The sequence below is a fragment of the Salmo trutta genome, chromosome 6 (assembly GCF_901001165.1).
Source record: "Salmo trutta chromosome 6, fSalTru1.1, whole genome shotgun sequence".
In the NCBI taxonomy this organism is placed as follows: Eukaryota; Metazoa; Chordata; class Actinopteri; order Salmoniformes; family Salmonidae; genus Salmo; species Salmo trutta.
The window spans coordinates 37,491,796-37,510,402 of record NC_042962.1 but is presented as its reverse complement, the minus strand read 5'-3'; the positions used below and the strand labels follow the sequence as shown (position 1 = coordinate 37,510,402).

The window sequence follows — 18,607 nt, the reverse complement described above, 5'->3', positions numbered from 1 at the left end:
ATGCGCCCACATACACACACACACTAGGACTTTACAACCATTAACGCTTTGAGTAACATGGAAGATTGATGAGAGAGAGAGAGAGAGAGAGAGAGGATTCCTACCCCACTCTCTTTTTCAGCCTTTTGTCCTCTAACTTATGACAGAGGTGAACCTCTCTTTTAAACATGACCCCAGAGAGATAGTTTAGACGGGGCTTTCATCTGCTCGGAAATGCTAATTACACTAGTTATAATGGATCACCGGATGTGTCAAAGGTACTTCTGTATTCTGTGAATATAGCAGAAGAAAATTTATTTCTGACAACATGTTTTCTATCATGGCAAGGTATGATTTGGGATAATTCATAGCAACTGCTAGCAACTTCACTTGAAGGAAATTGCTATCAGTGGTGCTGTCACAATGTAGTTTGAGATACAATGTACTTCCTACTGTACAACACTGGAGACTGATGTTACGCAAAATTACCAGGTACATCATTTCAGCCGCCATTGTCCTAAAAGAAACAGTGCTGCTGCTCTCTGCGTTTTGTCTCATTGTGCAGATCTTCCTCTGTTATTTCAACTCTGCTTTGATCTTGAAAAGCATAAATGCTTCACTGGTACATTCTTACATAAAAGACAACCATAAACAACTATAAGTGTCTCAAACAATTCATGTCAGCCCAAGCCTCTTCCCCTGGCCCTGAGAGGTCACAGCCTGCCAGCTCATTTTAAAAGGCATGACCTTGCTGATAGAGGATAAAAAAGCCTTGTTACACTCCTGCCATATTTATTGTTGTCCATGACAACGGCTGATGGACGATCACTCAACCCACTCACAATTTTTCCTCATTTGCTTGTGCGGTGGTGGAGCGTCAGAGGGGCCTTTAATCCCAAATGGCACTTTATTCCCTTAATAGTGCACTACTTTTGGCCAGGGCACATAGGGGTCTATTCAAAAGTAGTGCACTGTATAGGGAATAGGGTGCCATTTGAGACACATCCAGGGTGTGATAAGGGAAGTGAAGCACACTTTATTCAGGGGATTTTTTGGGAGAGTAACAGAGCTCTTTCCCAAAGAAATGGAGCCTTTCCAGAGAGGAGAGAGAACTCCCACTGATCCCAAACCCCATCAGGTAGCCTCAGATCTAGCCAGGCTGTATAGACGTTGTGTGGCAGTACCAGTGAAAGCAGTCACAGCAGTGAGTCCCATGCACACACCCTCTTCTTCCCCACAGTACCCCTCCTCTACTCTGAATAACTCAGTGGAACAGGTGGACTTCATTGTTAAACATGAGTGTTGTGTTATGAAGCTATGAGTCAGTCAGGGTGTCAGGATTCCTGCTTAACAAAATAACCTGTATGAAAAGAGAACTCTCCAGAACCAACAGGGGGCTGAGTACTACTTTCCCCTTTCCCCTGCTTTCCCTGCTGCAACTCATGTCTGCAGTGTAGGTCTGTGTAGGTTGTGTCCCAAATGGCACCCTATTCCTTACATAGTGCACTACTTTTGACCAGAGCCCTATTGCGCCTGGTCAAAAGTAGTGCACTATATAGGGAATAGGGTCCCATTTGGACATAAGCCTGTAGTCCAGCAGGCCTGACCTGGACGAATGCCTGGCAGGGAGGGCAGAGAGTGGAGGGCAGCGGGGCAGGCAGGATGTGCATTGTCTCAGGCCACAGAGGAGAGTGTTTGTCTACCCAGCAGGGTATGTCGCTCTCCGAGGGGGCTACTAGACAGGAGACGGGAGTGGGGTCATAATTAGAGAGAGGGAAAGGCTGCTTTTTCAAGCCTAGAATTATGGGCAGTCACAGTCAGGTGCAGGGAAGAGAGGAGAGCGAGTGGGGAGCTCAGCAAGTGGGGAGCTCACTTCAGAGCCATTGTGTGTGAGGCAAGCTGAAGCTTTCACTCACTCATTGACTGACTTTCTCTCTCTCCCCCTCTCCACTCCTCTCTCACCACAAAGTGCAGACCTTCTTCAGAAGGCATTCCCCATATATTTTCCCCCACCCTCCCCAGCTAGTATATTTGGTTCCTTGGAAATGTGGGAATGTGCGTTTTTGGTTTCTCATTGGTTCTGGGAACGAAGCTATACATTTTCTGACTGATAAAACTGAAAAAAATGTAATGTTCTGAGAACAGAAGTGAATAATGTTGCCTGTTCTGGGAATGTACATTTTTTTTGGTTGCAGGGAGGTTCTGAGAACATTTTACAATGGTTCCCTGAAAGTTTTTCTGGGAGGTTTAATTAACGTTCTGATAATTAACAGTATAGCTTATTTGAAGGTAATTAAATAACGTTCTAAGAACATGTTCCAATAATAATTGTAATAACACTGCTAGCATAATAACACTAAATGTATTGAACTCCAAGCACAGAAAGGACACATGGAAATGTGATCATTTTAGTCTATTCAAACAGATCCCAATTCAAAGGAAAAAAAGCACTCAATAAGATCAGGTGTGGCCAATTAGTGGGTGTGGCCAACACACCTGAACACACTTAACAAGATAGCGGAAAGAGAGAGTTTAGTTGACGTTATGCTGAAGTACTGAAATTACCACAGAAGAACATTGTTTCTTAACATTCCCTGAACTATTTGAGAACATTCCCAATGTCAAACCAGTTGGAGAACATTCCTAGAACATTACCAAAATGTAAATGAAATTGTTTGAAATTTTAGGAAACATTCTGGTAAAGTAATGAAATATCAAGATAATGTTTTTTTGTCAAATTCCTTAAATGTGTTAAGAATGTTCCAAAGCCAAGCAACTATCCTGCACCATTCTCATAAGGTTGTGGGAAGGTTGTATTAAAATAACCATAGGATAACCATACTCTCACCACGCTCTAATAAACATATGGTTCTCAGAACGTTATGTGCTAGCTGGGATACCTCCTCGCTATCTCAGGACTGCACAGGCTGTCGCATAGGAATTCACTGTTCTCTGAGCTCCAGCAAACACAGGCCAGGCAGAAAGTGAAAAGAGGGACAAGGGAATTGGGAGACTCACTCTCATATAAAAAGTATCCTATTCTCATCTTTACATTTTAACCCATCTTTCTCTCAAAAACGTAGAAAAGAAGAAAGAGAGAAATTCTCATATAGAAAGCATCCTCTCCTTTTCTACTTCATCAATCAATTTTAACCCCTCTTCCCCTCAAAAGGTAGCTCTACTCTACTGCACCATAGCTTCAAGGGGATTTCTCAATGTGTAGGCCTAGAAAAATCTGTGTCTTTTTGTTTGGTCAGTGGACCCAAGCAGATCAATGATTCATTGTGCTGTCAAAAGCATATAATATTGGTGGCATGTTGATTCCAGCCAACGCAGCTTTCACAGAAAGCAACAACAACAAACAGTCAACAAGGTTTTTTAGCGAAGGCTTTTTAAGTCTCCCATTGAATGGGTTATGTTTGAATTTTACAGAATACGACCTCAATCTCCTAATGAAAATGTTTATTAAAACAGAAAAAGACTGTTCAAATTAGGCCAAATTATCATTCCACTTCCTACAGGTGAAATAAACTATATACACAAAAGTATGTGGACACCCCTTCAAATGAGTGGATTTGGCTATTTCAGCCACACCGTTGCTGACAGGTGTATAAAGTTGAGCACACAGCCATGCAATAGACAAACATTGGCACTAGAATGGCCTTACTGAAGAGCTCAGTGACTTTCAATGTGGCACAGTCATAGGATGCTATCTTTCCAACAAGTCAGTTCCTCTAATTTCTGTTCTGCTAGAGCTGCCCCGGTCAGCTGTAAGTGCTGTTATTGTGAAGTAGAACATTTTTAGGAGCAACAATGGCTCAGCCGCAAAGTGGGAGGCACACTAGCTCACAGAATGGGACCGCCTAGTGCTGAAGTGCGTAGAACGTAAAAACCGTCTGTCCTCGGTTGCAACACTCACTACCGAGTTCCAAACTGCCTCTGGAAGCAACGTCAGCACAATAACTGTTCATCGGGAGCTTCACAAGCCTAAGATCACCATGCGCAATGCCAAGCATAGGCTGGAGGGGTGTAAAGCTCGCCGTCATTGGACTCTGGAGCAGTGGAAATGCATTCTCTGGAGTGATGAATCACGATTTTGGAATGAGATGTTCGACGAGCAGCTGTCCACATACTTTTGGTCATGTAGTTAATGTCTGTCACTTGTTTATGACTTCATATCCAGCCAAACATCCATTTCTCCATGAGATGGCATAACTGCCACAACTACATGTCTGTCTAACAGTGTTATCAGATTGTAATGAACTTAAGTACCCAGAAGGCAAGCTCACAGAATATACATTTACTCAATTTTGCCTTCTCGCCAAGAAAGCTGTTCATTCCACTGAAGATCAGAGCGAATTGACTTCAAATATTTGTCTTGACGGACCGGGCTTTTACCTCAAACTTCTTAAGTTTTCTGTGAGCATACACGTTAGCGCCATGAGAGTCTATATAACAGTGTGTGGAAAGGTAAAAACATGACCAACATTTACATCTCAATGCCCACTTAGTCCTTATCTACACTCTTACAAAAAGGGTTCCAAAAGGGTCCTCTGGCTGTCCCCATTGGAGAACCCTCTTTGGTTCCAGGTATAACTCTTTTGGGTTCCATGTAGAACCCTCTGCTGAAAGGGTTCTACCTGGAACCAAAAAGGGTTCTATCTGGAACTAAAATTATTCTACTTAGAACCAAAACGGGGTTCTTTAAAGGGTTCTCCTATGGGGACAGCCGAATAACCCTTTTTTCCCCCTCCAACTCTCTGCTCAGCCAGGATATGAGCTGTATACCTAGTCTGAGTCCCAAATCGCACCTCTGGTCAAAAGTAGTGCACTATACACTGCCGGTCAAAGGTTTTAGAACACCTACTCATTCAAGGGTTTTTCTTTATTTTTACTATACTCTACATTGTAGAATAACAGTGAAGACATCAAAACTAAGAAATAAAACATATGGAACAATGTAGTAACCAAAAAAAGAGTTAAACAAATTCAAATATTTTTATATTTGAGATTCTTCAAATAGCCACTCTTCGCCTTGATGACAGCTTTGCACACTCTTGGCATTCTCTCAACCAGCTTCACCTGGAATGTTTTTCCAACAGTCTTGAAGGAGTTCCCACATATGCTGAGCACTTGTTGGCTGGTTTTCCTTCACTCTGCGGTCTGACTCATACCAAACCATCTCAATTTGGTTAAGGTCGGGGGAATTGTGGAGGCCAGGTCAACTGATGCAGCACTCCATCACTCTCCTTCTTGGTCAAATAGCCATTACACAGCCTGGAGGTGTGTTGGGTCATTGTCCTGTTGAAAAACAAATGATAGTCCCACTAAGCCAAAACCAGATTGGATGGCGTATTGCTGCAGAATGCTGTGGTAGACTGCAGAATGCTGTGGTAGACATGCTTTACGGTGGGAAATACAGATGTGGAGATCATCCGTTCACCCACACCATGTCCCACAAAGACATGGCAGTTGGAACCGAAAATCTCCAATTTGGACTCCAGACCAAAGGACGAATTTCCACCGGTCTAATGTCCATTGCTCGTGTTTCTTGGGCCAAGCAAGTCTCTTCTTATTGGTGTCCTTCAGTAATGGATTCTTTGCAGCAATTTGACCATGAAGGTCTGATTCACACAGTCTCCTCTGAACAGTTGATGTTGAAATGTGTCTGTTACTTGAACTCTGTGAAGCATTTATTTGGGCTGCAATATCTGAGGCTGGTAACTCTAATGAACTTATCCTCTGCAGCAGAGGTAACTCTGGGTCTTCCATTCCTGTGGCGTTCTTCATGAGAGCCAGTTTCATCATAGCGCTTGATGGTTTTTGTGACTGCACTTGAAGAAACTTTCAAAGTTCTTAAAATGTTCCGAATTGACTGACATTCATGTATTTTTGCTTATTTGAGCTGTTCTTTTACCAAATAGGGCTATCTTCTGTATACCTCCTACCTTGTCACAACACAACTGATTGGCTCAAACGCATTAAGAAGTAATTAAATTCCACAAATTAACTTTTAAGAAGGCGCACCTATTAATTGAAATGCATTCCAGGTGACTACCTTATTTATTTTGAATTTTTTATTTAACCTTTATTTAACTAGACGAGTCAGATAAGAACAAATTCTTATTTACAATGACGGCCTCATGCAGCTGGATGAGAAAATGCCAAGAGTGTGCAAAGCTGTGATCAAGGCAAAGGATGGCTATTTGAAGAATCTCAAATATAAAATATATTTTTTTATTTGTTTAACACTTTTTTGTTTACTACATGATTCCATATGTGTTATTTCATAGTTTTGATGTCTTCACTACATTGTAGAAAATAGCATAAATATAGAAAAACCCTTGAATGAGTAGGTGTTCTAAAACTTTTGACCGGTAGTGTACATAGGGAATTGGGCGCTATTTGGGACGTAACCCTAACCTTCCAAACAAACCCGTTAGGGAGGGAGTGCCAGCAGTCACACGTGTTTACAACAGAGGTAGGCTCAGCCACTGACAGTTTTTACAAGCACTTTCAGCTTGCTTCTTGTTTGGTTTGTTGATAACGGTCATGTAGGAGCACATGTATAGCATGTGTGTTCCATTTGGACCACTAATTAGATTGCAGGGGAGTGCACTGAGGCATGCATTGTAGCTGCCTGCTTCCCCCCTACCCGTTGGTCCATCAGATAAGGAAGGCAATGTCGCCATTCTGGTGCTGGCCATTATCAGTTTCCAGTATGTAAGAGGTGTTTGTGTGAGTCGAGCTGCAACTAGACAGCCCATGATAGTCTGATTACTGCTGTTGTACAAATCACATCAACCAACCGAACCGCTATCTACCAACAAAGACACCATGGCCATCATGCACATGCCTCTCCCTCTCAAGCCTGAATTGATTTAGATATGACATGTCCCTCTTGCTATCAACACAACAGCGGCATTCACTTTACAAAGCACCACTAGGCTACTTGAGTTGAAACTTTTTGAGTGAGAGTAATTGAATGACTGCATCTTAATAAACTGCACCCTATGGGCTCTGGTCAAAAGTAATGCACTATGTAGGGAATAGGGTTCCATTTGGCATCCAGACAATGTCACTGACAATCTTCCTCAGCCAGTCTAAAGTGAACACATTACAAGGTGAAATAGTAAAGTGGAACTAGTGGAACTAAAGTTCCATGAAAACCGCTCCATTAAAACATTACATATGAAACAGTAGCAGACCAAGTTGAGCAGAGGAGAGGTGGTTGAAATAGAAGAGCCTTGAGATCAATCTGACCCTGTTTCTCCACTGTATGTCACTGTATCTCAAATGGCACCCTTATCAATATGTGGTACACTACTTTTCAATAGAACCCTATGGAAAACCCTATGGGCTCTGGTCAAAAGTAGTGCGTTATGTAGGGATTAGGGTGCCATTTAGTATGCATATAACTGTGTGAACCACATGAGTCACTAGACTTGATGAAGTTTTACAGACGTCTCTGCAAATCAGTTGTTAGTGTGTCTCTCTCTAGCACTGAGGTTTATAACCCATGACCACTCTATGGGCAGCATTACACAGTAATATACACATTACACCCTGGCTCTGCTCCAAACATAACAAGCACATTTGGCAACAGTAGGGACAAGAAAAATAACTTGCTTTTTATCTACAACTAACAAATGTACAGACAGACAAGCAATTGACGGCATGAACGTTCAGTCCCAACTTGGAAAACAGAAAACTTTAATCGACCTTGGATTGAAACGAACGGCAGAAGTAATTTGAAAAACGATACGAAAATGGATCAAACTTGAAGTTCACTGAGTACATTTATTTTAACTGAAAAAGGGAAGCCATTTGATTTGTTACATTCCTTGACTTTTAGAGTGTGCTTTTAAACAACACCGGAAACTCATTCCTGGTTAATTTTATTAACAAACACACACGCACTTGCACGCACGCACACACACGTGCACACACAGCCGTCCCTCTGCGCAACCTTGGATCTGGGGACACTTTAACAGATGCTGGGTAGTGACACCTGAGCCAGAAGAAGTCAGGACCATCAGGATCCTTCTCTGGAAGACAGGAGCGGTCAACCAGGCAGTAAATCGCAGACTGCCCCTTTAAAGACGCAACTAAAGCGATATATACCTACAGTTTCTTTTTTCACCCAACTTTTTTGGTTGATTTCACTTTGAATTCAAATTTGTTGACAACTCAATCAAATGTAAATCAAAACTATAGTTGTTGAACTGACGTCTGTGCACAGTGGATAGAGATCATGATAAAACAGCACAATCTTTGGACCTACACTGTATTCAGCGAAAACACAAAGGGCGTAGCAGCGAGAGAAAGAGCTGAGCTTGGGCGTAGTGCGTAGTGGGGATACAGTAACAGTATCCAGCCGTATTCACTCTGCGTGTTCTCTGGCTGCCCCTCCAGCATAAACAAAGGCTCAGAAGGAACACACATGCACGTAAACACACACACACACACACACACACACACACACACACACACACACACACACACACACACACACACACACACACACACACACACACACACACAGAGAGAGAGCAGGGTGGAGGGTAGGGGTGCAGTCTAAGACAGAGGCAGAGCAAGAGCCAGTCAGCCCAGGCAAAGGCATTGCATGTCTTGCTTCACCTCAGGGCACCACTGACACAGGGAGGCAGCAGGTTCATCACATTACTGTGGAGCTCTGGTTTCATAGGCAGCTGCCAGGTTAACCGTTTAGCCCTAGTCTGGTTTAATACTTTACAGCTTAAAAGTTAAACAGGGATTTGTAACTAACCCAGCAAGAAGGGTAATGAGTTTAGACATCCACTAAATGGGCTTACTTCCTCAATGATGTGAAACCATGATAACAGGAAAAATATTACAACATAGTAATACAATTATTCTCAAACAATGACAAGCAAAGAAACTCCAAACCAAGGATTTTTTCAACACTCATGTTGCCCAGTACTGCGCGCTCAAGAATTCCACGACCACTAGATGGCGGGCTTTCATGTACAATATGCACGAGTGGAGTAGAGGGCAGCCAACTTACTTGCACTCTCTGTCCTCGAGATCAAAATGCGGGTTAAAGTTGATTAGAATTCTCTGGTGAGGTCCAGGCGCTGTAATCACCCAAACGCATTTCTGAGATGGCAGATATGATGCCGGATAGCCAGGTGAAGTGAGGTAATTCGCATTCGTTATTCTGATGTTGTCCCCACACTTGTCTGCAAGAAAGAACGTGGAAAAAAATACAGTTAGCGCAACAGCCCAAAGCAACGCAGATAGCCTACAGAGATTAAATGAGTCAATAATGTTGGCAAGAGTATGTGCTATAAGCAATTATAGCCTAGATGTTGTAAACTATAGGCTATATTATTGTAGAGATGGAGATGAGGGGGATCTGTTCAAAATCAAACTGGATTTGAGTTGATCTGAATGTCAAAACAATCATTATAAAAGTAAATTCAGGATCATCATTTATAGGCCCACCCACGCCATACAAATATTGTCCTACATTGTCTAAAGATGGCTTAACTAGACCAATTGAATATGCTTTTGGCTACTTTAAATAGGTTACACGCGTAAAGACGCACGGGTAAGATAAATCCTTTCTGACCATCAAAATGCTAACAATTAGGGAGCCAAATCTGAGAAATCGAGAGTTTGGGACTGTGGTTCTATCTGCATTTTTGTAAAAAATGTTGTTATTGACATAGCCTTGTTCTGTTCAATGTTCTCTACCTATATAGTACTCTATGTACCCCAATTTAGGTGGTTAAGTTAAAAAGAATACAATATAAAAATGTCTAATTTAATTCAAGCTAATTATCTCAGAATCACATTGTTTCTGATAGAACCTTATAGTCCCAAGCTCTCGAAATCTATTTTAAATGTATCAATTTGCTCAGATGAGATAATACACTTTTTACAGGCTTGACGTTAAACTATACAGTTGTTCACAAACATGACCAAAAGTGTAATTAGTGTTATTATTCTTATTTAGTGTTATTATCGATCACTATTGGTGTTTTAAGTTGGGGCATAACAGTTAGGATGAATATGTTAGTAACTTATAGCCCAAGTGAAAATTATAGATGTTCTTACTTTTACGCTTGAAAAATGTTTAAGTCTGTGAAATGTCACCAACAGTAATTAGCTAGAACAACTCGTAATGACTAAGGGACATATGCCCTGGCAGGAAGTAACTGATTAATGTAGAGGACTGAGAGTGGACGGGGAACGGATACTACACTGTGGCTGTGCGGGGTTTGGCTAAGCTTCGATAGGAATGGCCGATATGTTGCCATGTGACTTGTAGACAATATATCATATGGCAATAACGCCAAACAATTCGAAAGTATTGTAAACCCGAGTATTTCCAAGATTATATGTGGCGAGCATATGTAGGCTACATTTATTTGTGGATTGGGGGTATGAAAACACAGGCCTATCACCAAATATCTATGCCATCTATTTTCGTTTGCGGACTAAACTTTATTAACAAATGATTATCGCCTTATAAAACGTATTTTTCTTTTCATACAGACCACTTCTCCAAGCGCCAGAGAATAACGCGACTTTCTTGTGTCTAGAGGCAAGCTACTTCAAGTAGCCCAAATTACCTTATCAGTTTATCTTTATTTATGTGTGCGCAGTCATGCGTTTGGATTATAACTACAATCTGCCATGTAAAGTAGGCTACTTGAAATTAGTTTTGAATAGGATAGGTGACAATGCGATGTTCAAGAGAATGGGAAATATAGCAAGTTCTTTCCTTGTCTTTCTTTAGTTTTTCTAGTAAATAAGTGTACTCATAGAAACGAAACAAGTGTCGCCTATATGCTACAGCAAGAATCAGCCTACTACTGTACCCAAACTTTGACAGACTCTTTTCATAATATTCTACAAAAATAGAAGAACCTGCACACTCAAATGATAAATCGGTGGCAATGACAGGACTGACCCGCGGGGAAGACTTGACAGGTGAATGGAGGTTTTGAGACTCATGTGTCCTTAAAGGTCAAATGCAGCAGTTTTTGTCTCAATATCAAATAACAATAAGTACCTTACAGTGATTGTTTCAATTAAAAAGAAGCCACATTTTGCTAGGACTGTCTGGGGGTGGTCTGAATGAGGAGGGGAAAACTGAAAACAGGATGTAATTGGCAGAGAGGTTTGGAACTCTCTTTTTTATTTGTCTAATAACTAATTTACCGCCTGGTGATGTCACCAGGCATGCCAAAACTCCATCCCACCAAAACAGGCTGAAATTCCAGGCTGTCTTTTCAAACAGCTGTTAGGCTACACTAAAATGGTATTATCATAATTTTCACAATTTCAGAGAATTATTCCAACCTCATTGTGTGGATATATAAAACACACCTAAATCATGGGGCCTTTAACAACACCAGGATAAGTATCCCAGCATATACTAGTTGTCACTTACCATTTTTGAAAGCTTTAGCAACGAAGAAGATTTCCATTAAGAGGAACAGCACTAATCCACAATGCATCCTTGTTTTGTTAGAAAAATATTCATAGGAAAAACAAAAAACGAACCTAAATAAAACTCCTCCAAAGGTTTTTCAGGCCGTGTTAGTCTTCCTTATTTTCAGGTTTGGGGCTGAAGGAAAACAAATAAAGCAGAAGTGTCTTGACTGAGGCAGTTGAAATGTGTCTGGATATGTCTCAGGTTGTCTGCTGCATCCTTTCATTCAGCTCCAGTTTCCTCTCTCCTCTTCCAGTTGAGTTCCTCTCTCAAACGCTTTCGTTGCCATTTCCTCCACACAAGTAATCGGAGCTAGCAAAGGAAGAAGTAAAAATCCCAGGCACCAGCACCAAAAACTCCCGTTTCAACTCCTTGGAAACGATGACAAGGCAAGAGGTAAACCGTCGGTGCTAAATGGAAATAAATATTGAAAGTAAGCAGTAGCAGTGGTGATGATATTCGTTTCAAAAGTGGGCAGATCATCAAATCAAGCTCGTGTTGTGCTCCTTCGCGCCCTGCTCATTCTCAAATCTGACAGGACACGAACTAGTAATACTAACATCTGGCGAAAGGCATTGCCATAAAAGGGGCTTAAAGCGATGGATACACCCCCTAATTTGAGAACGCTTTTCTTCTTTTAAAATAGTGTGCTGCCTCCCTCAGAGTGGCTGCTCTAGCCGAAATCTCAGAGGGGTCTCTGATTGGTTTGATTACAAATGTGCAAAGCCCAACCTTTGGAAGCCCCCTCTCTCTTTATTAGCGGAGGAGGTCTCGGCTCCTGCTCCGAGACTCACTAGACTCGCTCTCACTCGCAGATCACCAGCCAGACCTGAAAGTGTCCGCGTATAGGCGCGGGCGCTCTCTCTCTTTCACTATAGATGGACTGTCACACTGTAAGATGCCACTAAACTCCCTAATCAACTATGCTAACAAACATCACTACTGGAGAACAATAACATAGACCACTGTCTGCCTCCGAAACTTAAATGTTTGTGTGCCAAACGACTTCTCTCAAAGCTACTATGCTAATTCGGAATAAATTGAGCTCCCTAGGAGAGAATAGCCTCAATTCTATTTTGTATTCAATATCGAATTATCATTCTAAAGAAGAGATATTGATTTGAAATATTCATATATTTTAACATTGATCTATTTTTACCCATTAATGGGCTACTTAGATATACTACTTGTAAAAACATTTTGTATTTTATTTTTTATTTTATTTAACCTTTATTTAACTAGGCAAGTCAGTTAAGAACAAATTTTTATTTACAATGGCAACCTACAGTTAAAGCATGAATCATGATAGAGCATTCATTAAAACGCCACATTGAAACTTAGGGAAAACCAATAGAAGTGCAAAGCATCAAGCAATTTGGCTTTTCAAACTGTCTGTTCTTATGGCATTGCACACAAGAAGGAATTACATTCAATATGAAATGCTTTCGACAAGCTGCTATACTCACCAGGTCACATCTAGGATTAAATGGTATGCAACTTCTCTGACACGAATCCAAAGGCGTCTAACATTCCTTACATGTGGAAATCTGAATTACAGAGTAATTCAACATTTAAAGCAATATTCTTATAGACACCACACAACTTGCATTCCCTGCGTTCTATGCTGTTCAGAGAGATAATACTTAAATTGAGTGTATTTTCAAAACCATGTGAATGAAAGCTAAGAGCATTCTTCACTCAGTGCTCTCCATATAGCAACATTGTTCTGCCTCCTGATTTAAACCCAGCCACGTAAAGCAAGCAAACGGCAATCACCTGTGTCTCGTAGACTCACTCACAACCCCATATGTATCCAATATCGAAGCGAAGCAGCTATCGGCAGGCTGACAGTAACCCCTCTCTCTTTCTCTCTATCAAATGCTGCGGACTCCTTTCCAAAATCCGTAAACTTCAAAATCACCACAGGAAAGGACAGGTCTCCACAGCTGATGAGAGAGGAAGTCAATTTCCAAGTATTTAACCAGTCAATCAATAGCTTGTATGTTTGCAACCTTACGCTGGGACCGGTCCGGGGCAGCCCTATAGTGCAACTCCTCTGCTCCGCTCAAAGGCACGCAGCCGCTGCCGATATCTCGAACACTCAACTCAGTGCATAGACAGCCACCTTTCCGCCGTCACAAGTGAGGGAAACGGGATTTGCGCTGACAATGAACAGCCCTTTTTTGACAGCCAGTCAAAAAAAATCACAGCATTGGAGAAGATATATGCTGTATAGATCCTTGATTGCTTTTATGCATTGAATTGAATGTAGGCCGATTCCATATTTCTCTATCTGTACTGCGCGTCACGCACCACTCTTGTTTCTGACTGCTGTGTTCCGCTACTATAGCGCTGCTGAGAACATAGGACTGGTTTGGAGTCTCCGGCGTCTCGAGACCCAGCTAGCCAGTCACACGCGCCTTTACCAGGGGGTTGCATCGGTTATCGAGTTGCAGATTAAACTGCCGTCGCAGTACATAGATCTGTGTCACAAAGTGGATTAGAGTAGGACACATCTGAACACACTCGCATCATTAGCACTGACATTACAACTGCCAATAATTTTACTCATTCTCTACATTAAAAAGATATTAGTCTTCTGATGCTCTCACGTTGAATGTGTTGAAATTCAAATGTAATACTGACCGGCATCTTGAAGTGTCTAGTACTGTTGAGACCTGGGCTGTGTGTTTGGAACTTCCTATTGACCAAGAAGTAGGATAAACAAACCCTGTGTCATGATTTGAATAATGTCTTGTGAAAATAAAACAAATGTGAGTTATTGATTGACATGACAATTTAAACAAGCAGAACACACGACGTTCCAAAGTCCTTTGGAGATTGTTATTCATTAACATAAAGATGTAACCTCCATTGCTGTCCTATTGAAATGAATCTCCTCAAACGCATGAAAAAGATATCCGGCCCTGATATTTAGGGGGTTGCTGAAAATATTGACTCAGACTGCATTCTCAACACACCAGGATGGCACCGAGGTTGGAGGGTCTGGGAGACAGAAAAGGTGTCTTGGAGACGGCCTCTGACAGAGAGCTCACACGATAAGGTTAAAGTAGGTGGTATGGAGGCATCTTGGGGAATTCCCTAATGCCTATAAGACTTCTATATTTCCAAAGAAGTGTATACTTAAGTAATAAGGCCTGAGGGTATATGGTACAGTGCATTCGGAAAGCATTCAGGCCCCTTCAATTTTTCCACATTTTGTTATATTTACAGCCTTATTCTAAAATCAATTTAAAAAATAAAATCCTCATCAATCTACACACAATACCCCATAATGACAAAGCTAAAACAGGTTTTTAGATTTGTTTTTGCAAATGGGAGAAACTCCCCGAATACAGGTGTACCAAACTTGTAGCGTCATACCCAAGAAGACTCAAGGCTGTAATCGCTGCCAAAGGTGCTTCAACAAAGTACTGAGTAAAGGGTCTGAATACTTATGTAAATAGTATATTTAAGTTTTTGCAGCCCGTAGCATTGAATGCGAGGGAAGCCAGCGAGCATTTGGCCTCCCTTGATAAAAAAAGTATAAAAAGTGTGTCAATCAGCGTTGAGCTAAAAAAACATTGTCAACGGAAGCCAGCTTGGATTTGGCGTGACTCCTATCAAATCCCATTGAGAGCATACATCTCGTTGTGTTTTTGTCATCTGGTGGCTAGCTAGCCAGCTAGCTAAAACTGTCCCTTTCCTAAATTAACCATGGATGGAGATAGGTATTTGGACTTGTGGTTTTACTTAATTCTCCGTACTGGCCAATGATTATAACAGCAATTCTGATCCAACCATTAAGTCATACATTGTTGTGTCCTTGGCCTGAGAGGATGGAAGTTCAATAAGTAGCTAGATGTAGAAGGGTAATGTTAACTAGCTAACATTGCCCATGAATGGAAGTTAGGCTAACGAGCAAGCATTTTAGCCAGGTAGCCTAGGACAACAAAAAATAAAAGTGTGTACTGTATGACTGTCACGTTCTGACCAGTAAAGGGGTCATTTGTTATTGTAGTTTGGTCAGGATGTGGTACGGGGGTATTTGTTTTATGTGGTTCGGGGTGTGTGTTTATGTAGAGGGGTATTTGGTTGGAGTATTCTGGGGTTTTTGGGTTATGTTCTATGTGTCGTATTCTAGGTTCTATCTATGTTGTGTATTTCTTTGTGTTGGCCTGGTATGGCTCTCAATCAGGAACAGCTGTACATCGTCGTTGCTGATTGAGAGTCATACTTTGGTAGCCTGTTTTCACCTGTCCCTTTGTGGGAAGTTGTATTTGTGCACTGCTATGTTTAGCCTGCAGAACTGTTAGCTGTCGTTCGTTTTTTCATTTTGTTGTTTTTGTGTGGTGTTCGTAATAAAATAAATATGAGCGTTCACGTACCCGCTGCATTTTGGTCCACTTCCTACGACGACCGTTACAATGACAGAGTGATAGACCGTTTTGTCAAGATGAAAGAGAGAAGGATGGCACACACACACACACACACACACACACACACACACACACACACACACACACACACACACACACACACACACACACACACACACACACACACACACACACACACACACACACACACACACACACACACACGGCCACATCATATTTAGCTTATGTTGATTGGACTAAATTGTTTTTGCTATCTTTTAGTTGTCACTGTATTAGACTAAGCAGAGGTGGTTTGATGATGTTGAAATGGTGGAGGTACCTCCTGTTTTATTTGCCACTTGCAGTAACTATCTGTAATTCTAAATCAATAATTGTTTAGTGGTCCGAAAATGTCAGAAACATTAATTTGCTTGACTATGCTGTAGGTCATGTAACTGTCTGTTACTGTACATGCAATATGCTTTGTGGACTTTACTGGACAGAGATTGCTATCCGGTTTTGTGATAAAACACAGGTGTGGTTGAATTTATTCTGCCACCGTCTTCTTATTGTCTCGGCCTTTAGGCCTACGTATATATCACGTCGCAAGGCATATGAATGAACAGGTTACAGAGCGAACAGCGAATTATCACAACACATAGCTTGGAATATGGGGCTTCCGCAGTGATTTTACCCACACATCATTACTGTGTACTACGCAATGCAGAATGCCTGGATACAGCCCTTAGCCGTGGTATATTGGCCATAATCTAAAAACACCAAAGTTGCCTTATTGCTATTGTAAACTGGTTACCAATGTAATTAGAACAGTAAAAATACATGTTTTGTCATACCCTTGGTACCAAGGCTTTCAGCCAGTCAGCATCCAGGGCTAGAACCACCCAGTTTATAATTATAAATAGAGTCTTGGGCCTTCATTCAATCAAACTTGCAATGCAGAAGAAAAGTCTCTGATACAGTGAAAGTTATCAAAATCAAAAGGGTTTCATTTGTATACTGCATATGATGAATTCGTTACATAAAACATTACAACTTGGATTGCTGGTCTTCACATCAGCCTGCTTAAGAATGTATAATAATAGGCCTATAGCCTATATGAGGACTGCATAGGCCTACAAATTATGAACACCAATACAAATCAAAAATACTGAAGTTTATAGATTCCACTCTTCTTCAAATAAATTGCTAATATTAAATGAAGTGTTTTTTGTGTGTTTTTGTTTATATACCATAGCCCTATAAAGAAATGGAGCAAGATAAGACAATCATGGCACTAGCCAGGCTAATGGTAACTGTCTGTAGTCTTCCTAGAGAGAAAGGAATGAGCTGCTTTATTCCACTCACCACTGGTAATTCCACCTTTTTCAGATAACACTCTATGTTAGAGAGGTATTGAGCCCCTCTATCAAAGCGCCACTAACTAGACTTGTGTGTCTTGTGGATAACAAGGCTTTGGAATAATGGGACAGGGTAATTTCACAAGGGCGGCTGCCTACTGCCATATCTGAAATGAGGGGGATTGTGAGGGAACAATGAGAGAGCCATTTAAAGGATTTGCTCCTTCACATCCCACAGTAATCTTTAATACATTCCTGGAATAATTAGCCAAAGCACAAAGACAGACATTATATTTTTTGCCCATCGTGAGCTGAGTTGACGGTCTGTTTTCATTAGGGGAGCCTTGCCTTCTTCTTGCTTATTCTTCTTTCCCTGAAACAGAAGAGTACTGCCCCATTGAACAAAACACATTTTCATTTATTCCATACAAACTCAGGGTGAAAGATTTCAATATTTATTTTCTAATCAATGGAAAATAGACTATACTCAGTCAGGTTTAATGTAGGATGCGTCCCCAAAATGGCACCATATTCCCTATTTAGTGCACTACTTTTATTTTCAAAAGTAGTGGACTTTATAAGGAATAGGGTGCCATTTGAAATTCAAACAAAATATGGCCACCCTTTCAAGGGGCCGCCATTTCAGTTTTCCAATTACAGCTGCACAATAAAGGCAATATTTTCAGCTATGCCTCAAATTACTGGGTGTGTGGTGCCAGTCCTGATGTCATATCAAGCCTATGGTATGGCACACTGAGCCCAGAAATTCACACTGGTTAATCCTGCTATATGAACAGCAATGTTACATCTGCTTCTGCCACGCCCTCTACTGCTTATCCTGTGTCTCCTTGACCTGCCGCCACTCCCCCAGTACTCTCTCCCTCTCTCTCTCTCTCTCTCTCTCGCTCTCTCTCTCTCTCTCTGTGTGTGTGTGCGATTGTGTGGGCGGAGACAGGTGTGCTGGAGTCAGAGCAGCTGCAACCTGTTCCATAATCAAGACGTCTACAAATACTCAGCCCTGCCACTTCCACGCTGCCAGATTGTCATCTCTGCTCAGTCAGTCTATGCTTCTAGCTGTTTGTTACGGTTAGATCCTGTTGTGCCTGTTTTCCTGACCTGACTCTGTTTTTCTCTCCGCTACAGTTCCGCCCGATCTGACTCTGGTCCCTGTCTCCAGTTCCACATCTCGTCATCCTGCTACTCTGTCTTGGATTCCCCACTCTACTACTTCCTTGGATTCCCCTCTGGACCTGCTTACCCTGTCCCAACCCCTCTCGCCTCAGCCTCCGCACCTGGTTCCCTGCAACCCACCCGAGCTTCCCCTGGTCTGCACTCCATCTTCCCCCTGTGTTTCAATAAATACCTTGGTTACTTCATCCCAGTTTCCTCGTCTGAGTCTGCTCTTG

At 41.6% G+C, this 18,607-nt stretch overlaps 1 protein-coding gene across 9 annotated transcripts in view; it reads right to left on the bottom strand.

Moving 5' to 3' along the window:
* LOC115195887 (neuropilin-1a) overlaps positions 1-14,263 on the bottom strand; it is a 121,930-nt gene extending 107,667 nt beyond the window's left edge. For 3 of the 9 annotated variants that reach the window (XM_029756226.1, XM_029756225.1, XM_029756227.1), the window contains exons 1-3: positions 14,111-14,263; positions 11,423-11,874; positions 9,026-9,200 (exon numbers count right to left, since the gene is read on the bottom strand). In XM_029756226.1, the coding sequence (XP_029612086.1) occupies positions 9,026-9,200; positions 11,423-11,489 (242 nt within the window). In that variant the 5' untranslated portion in view covers positions 11,490-11,874; positions 14,111-14,263. Of the gene's footprint in view, positions 1-9,025; positions 9,201-11,422; positions 11,875-12,930; positions 13,012-13,240; positions 13,948-14,110 lie in introns of all 9 variants that reach the window. The other 6 variants (XM_029756221.1, XM_029756224.1, XM_029756220.1 and 3 more) reach the window with 6 other exon arrangements.
* Positions 14,264-18,607: the final 4,344 nt, after the last annotated feature.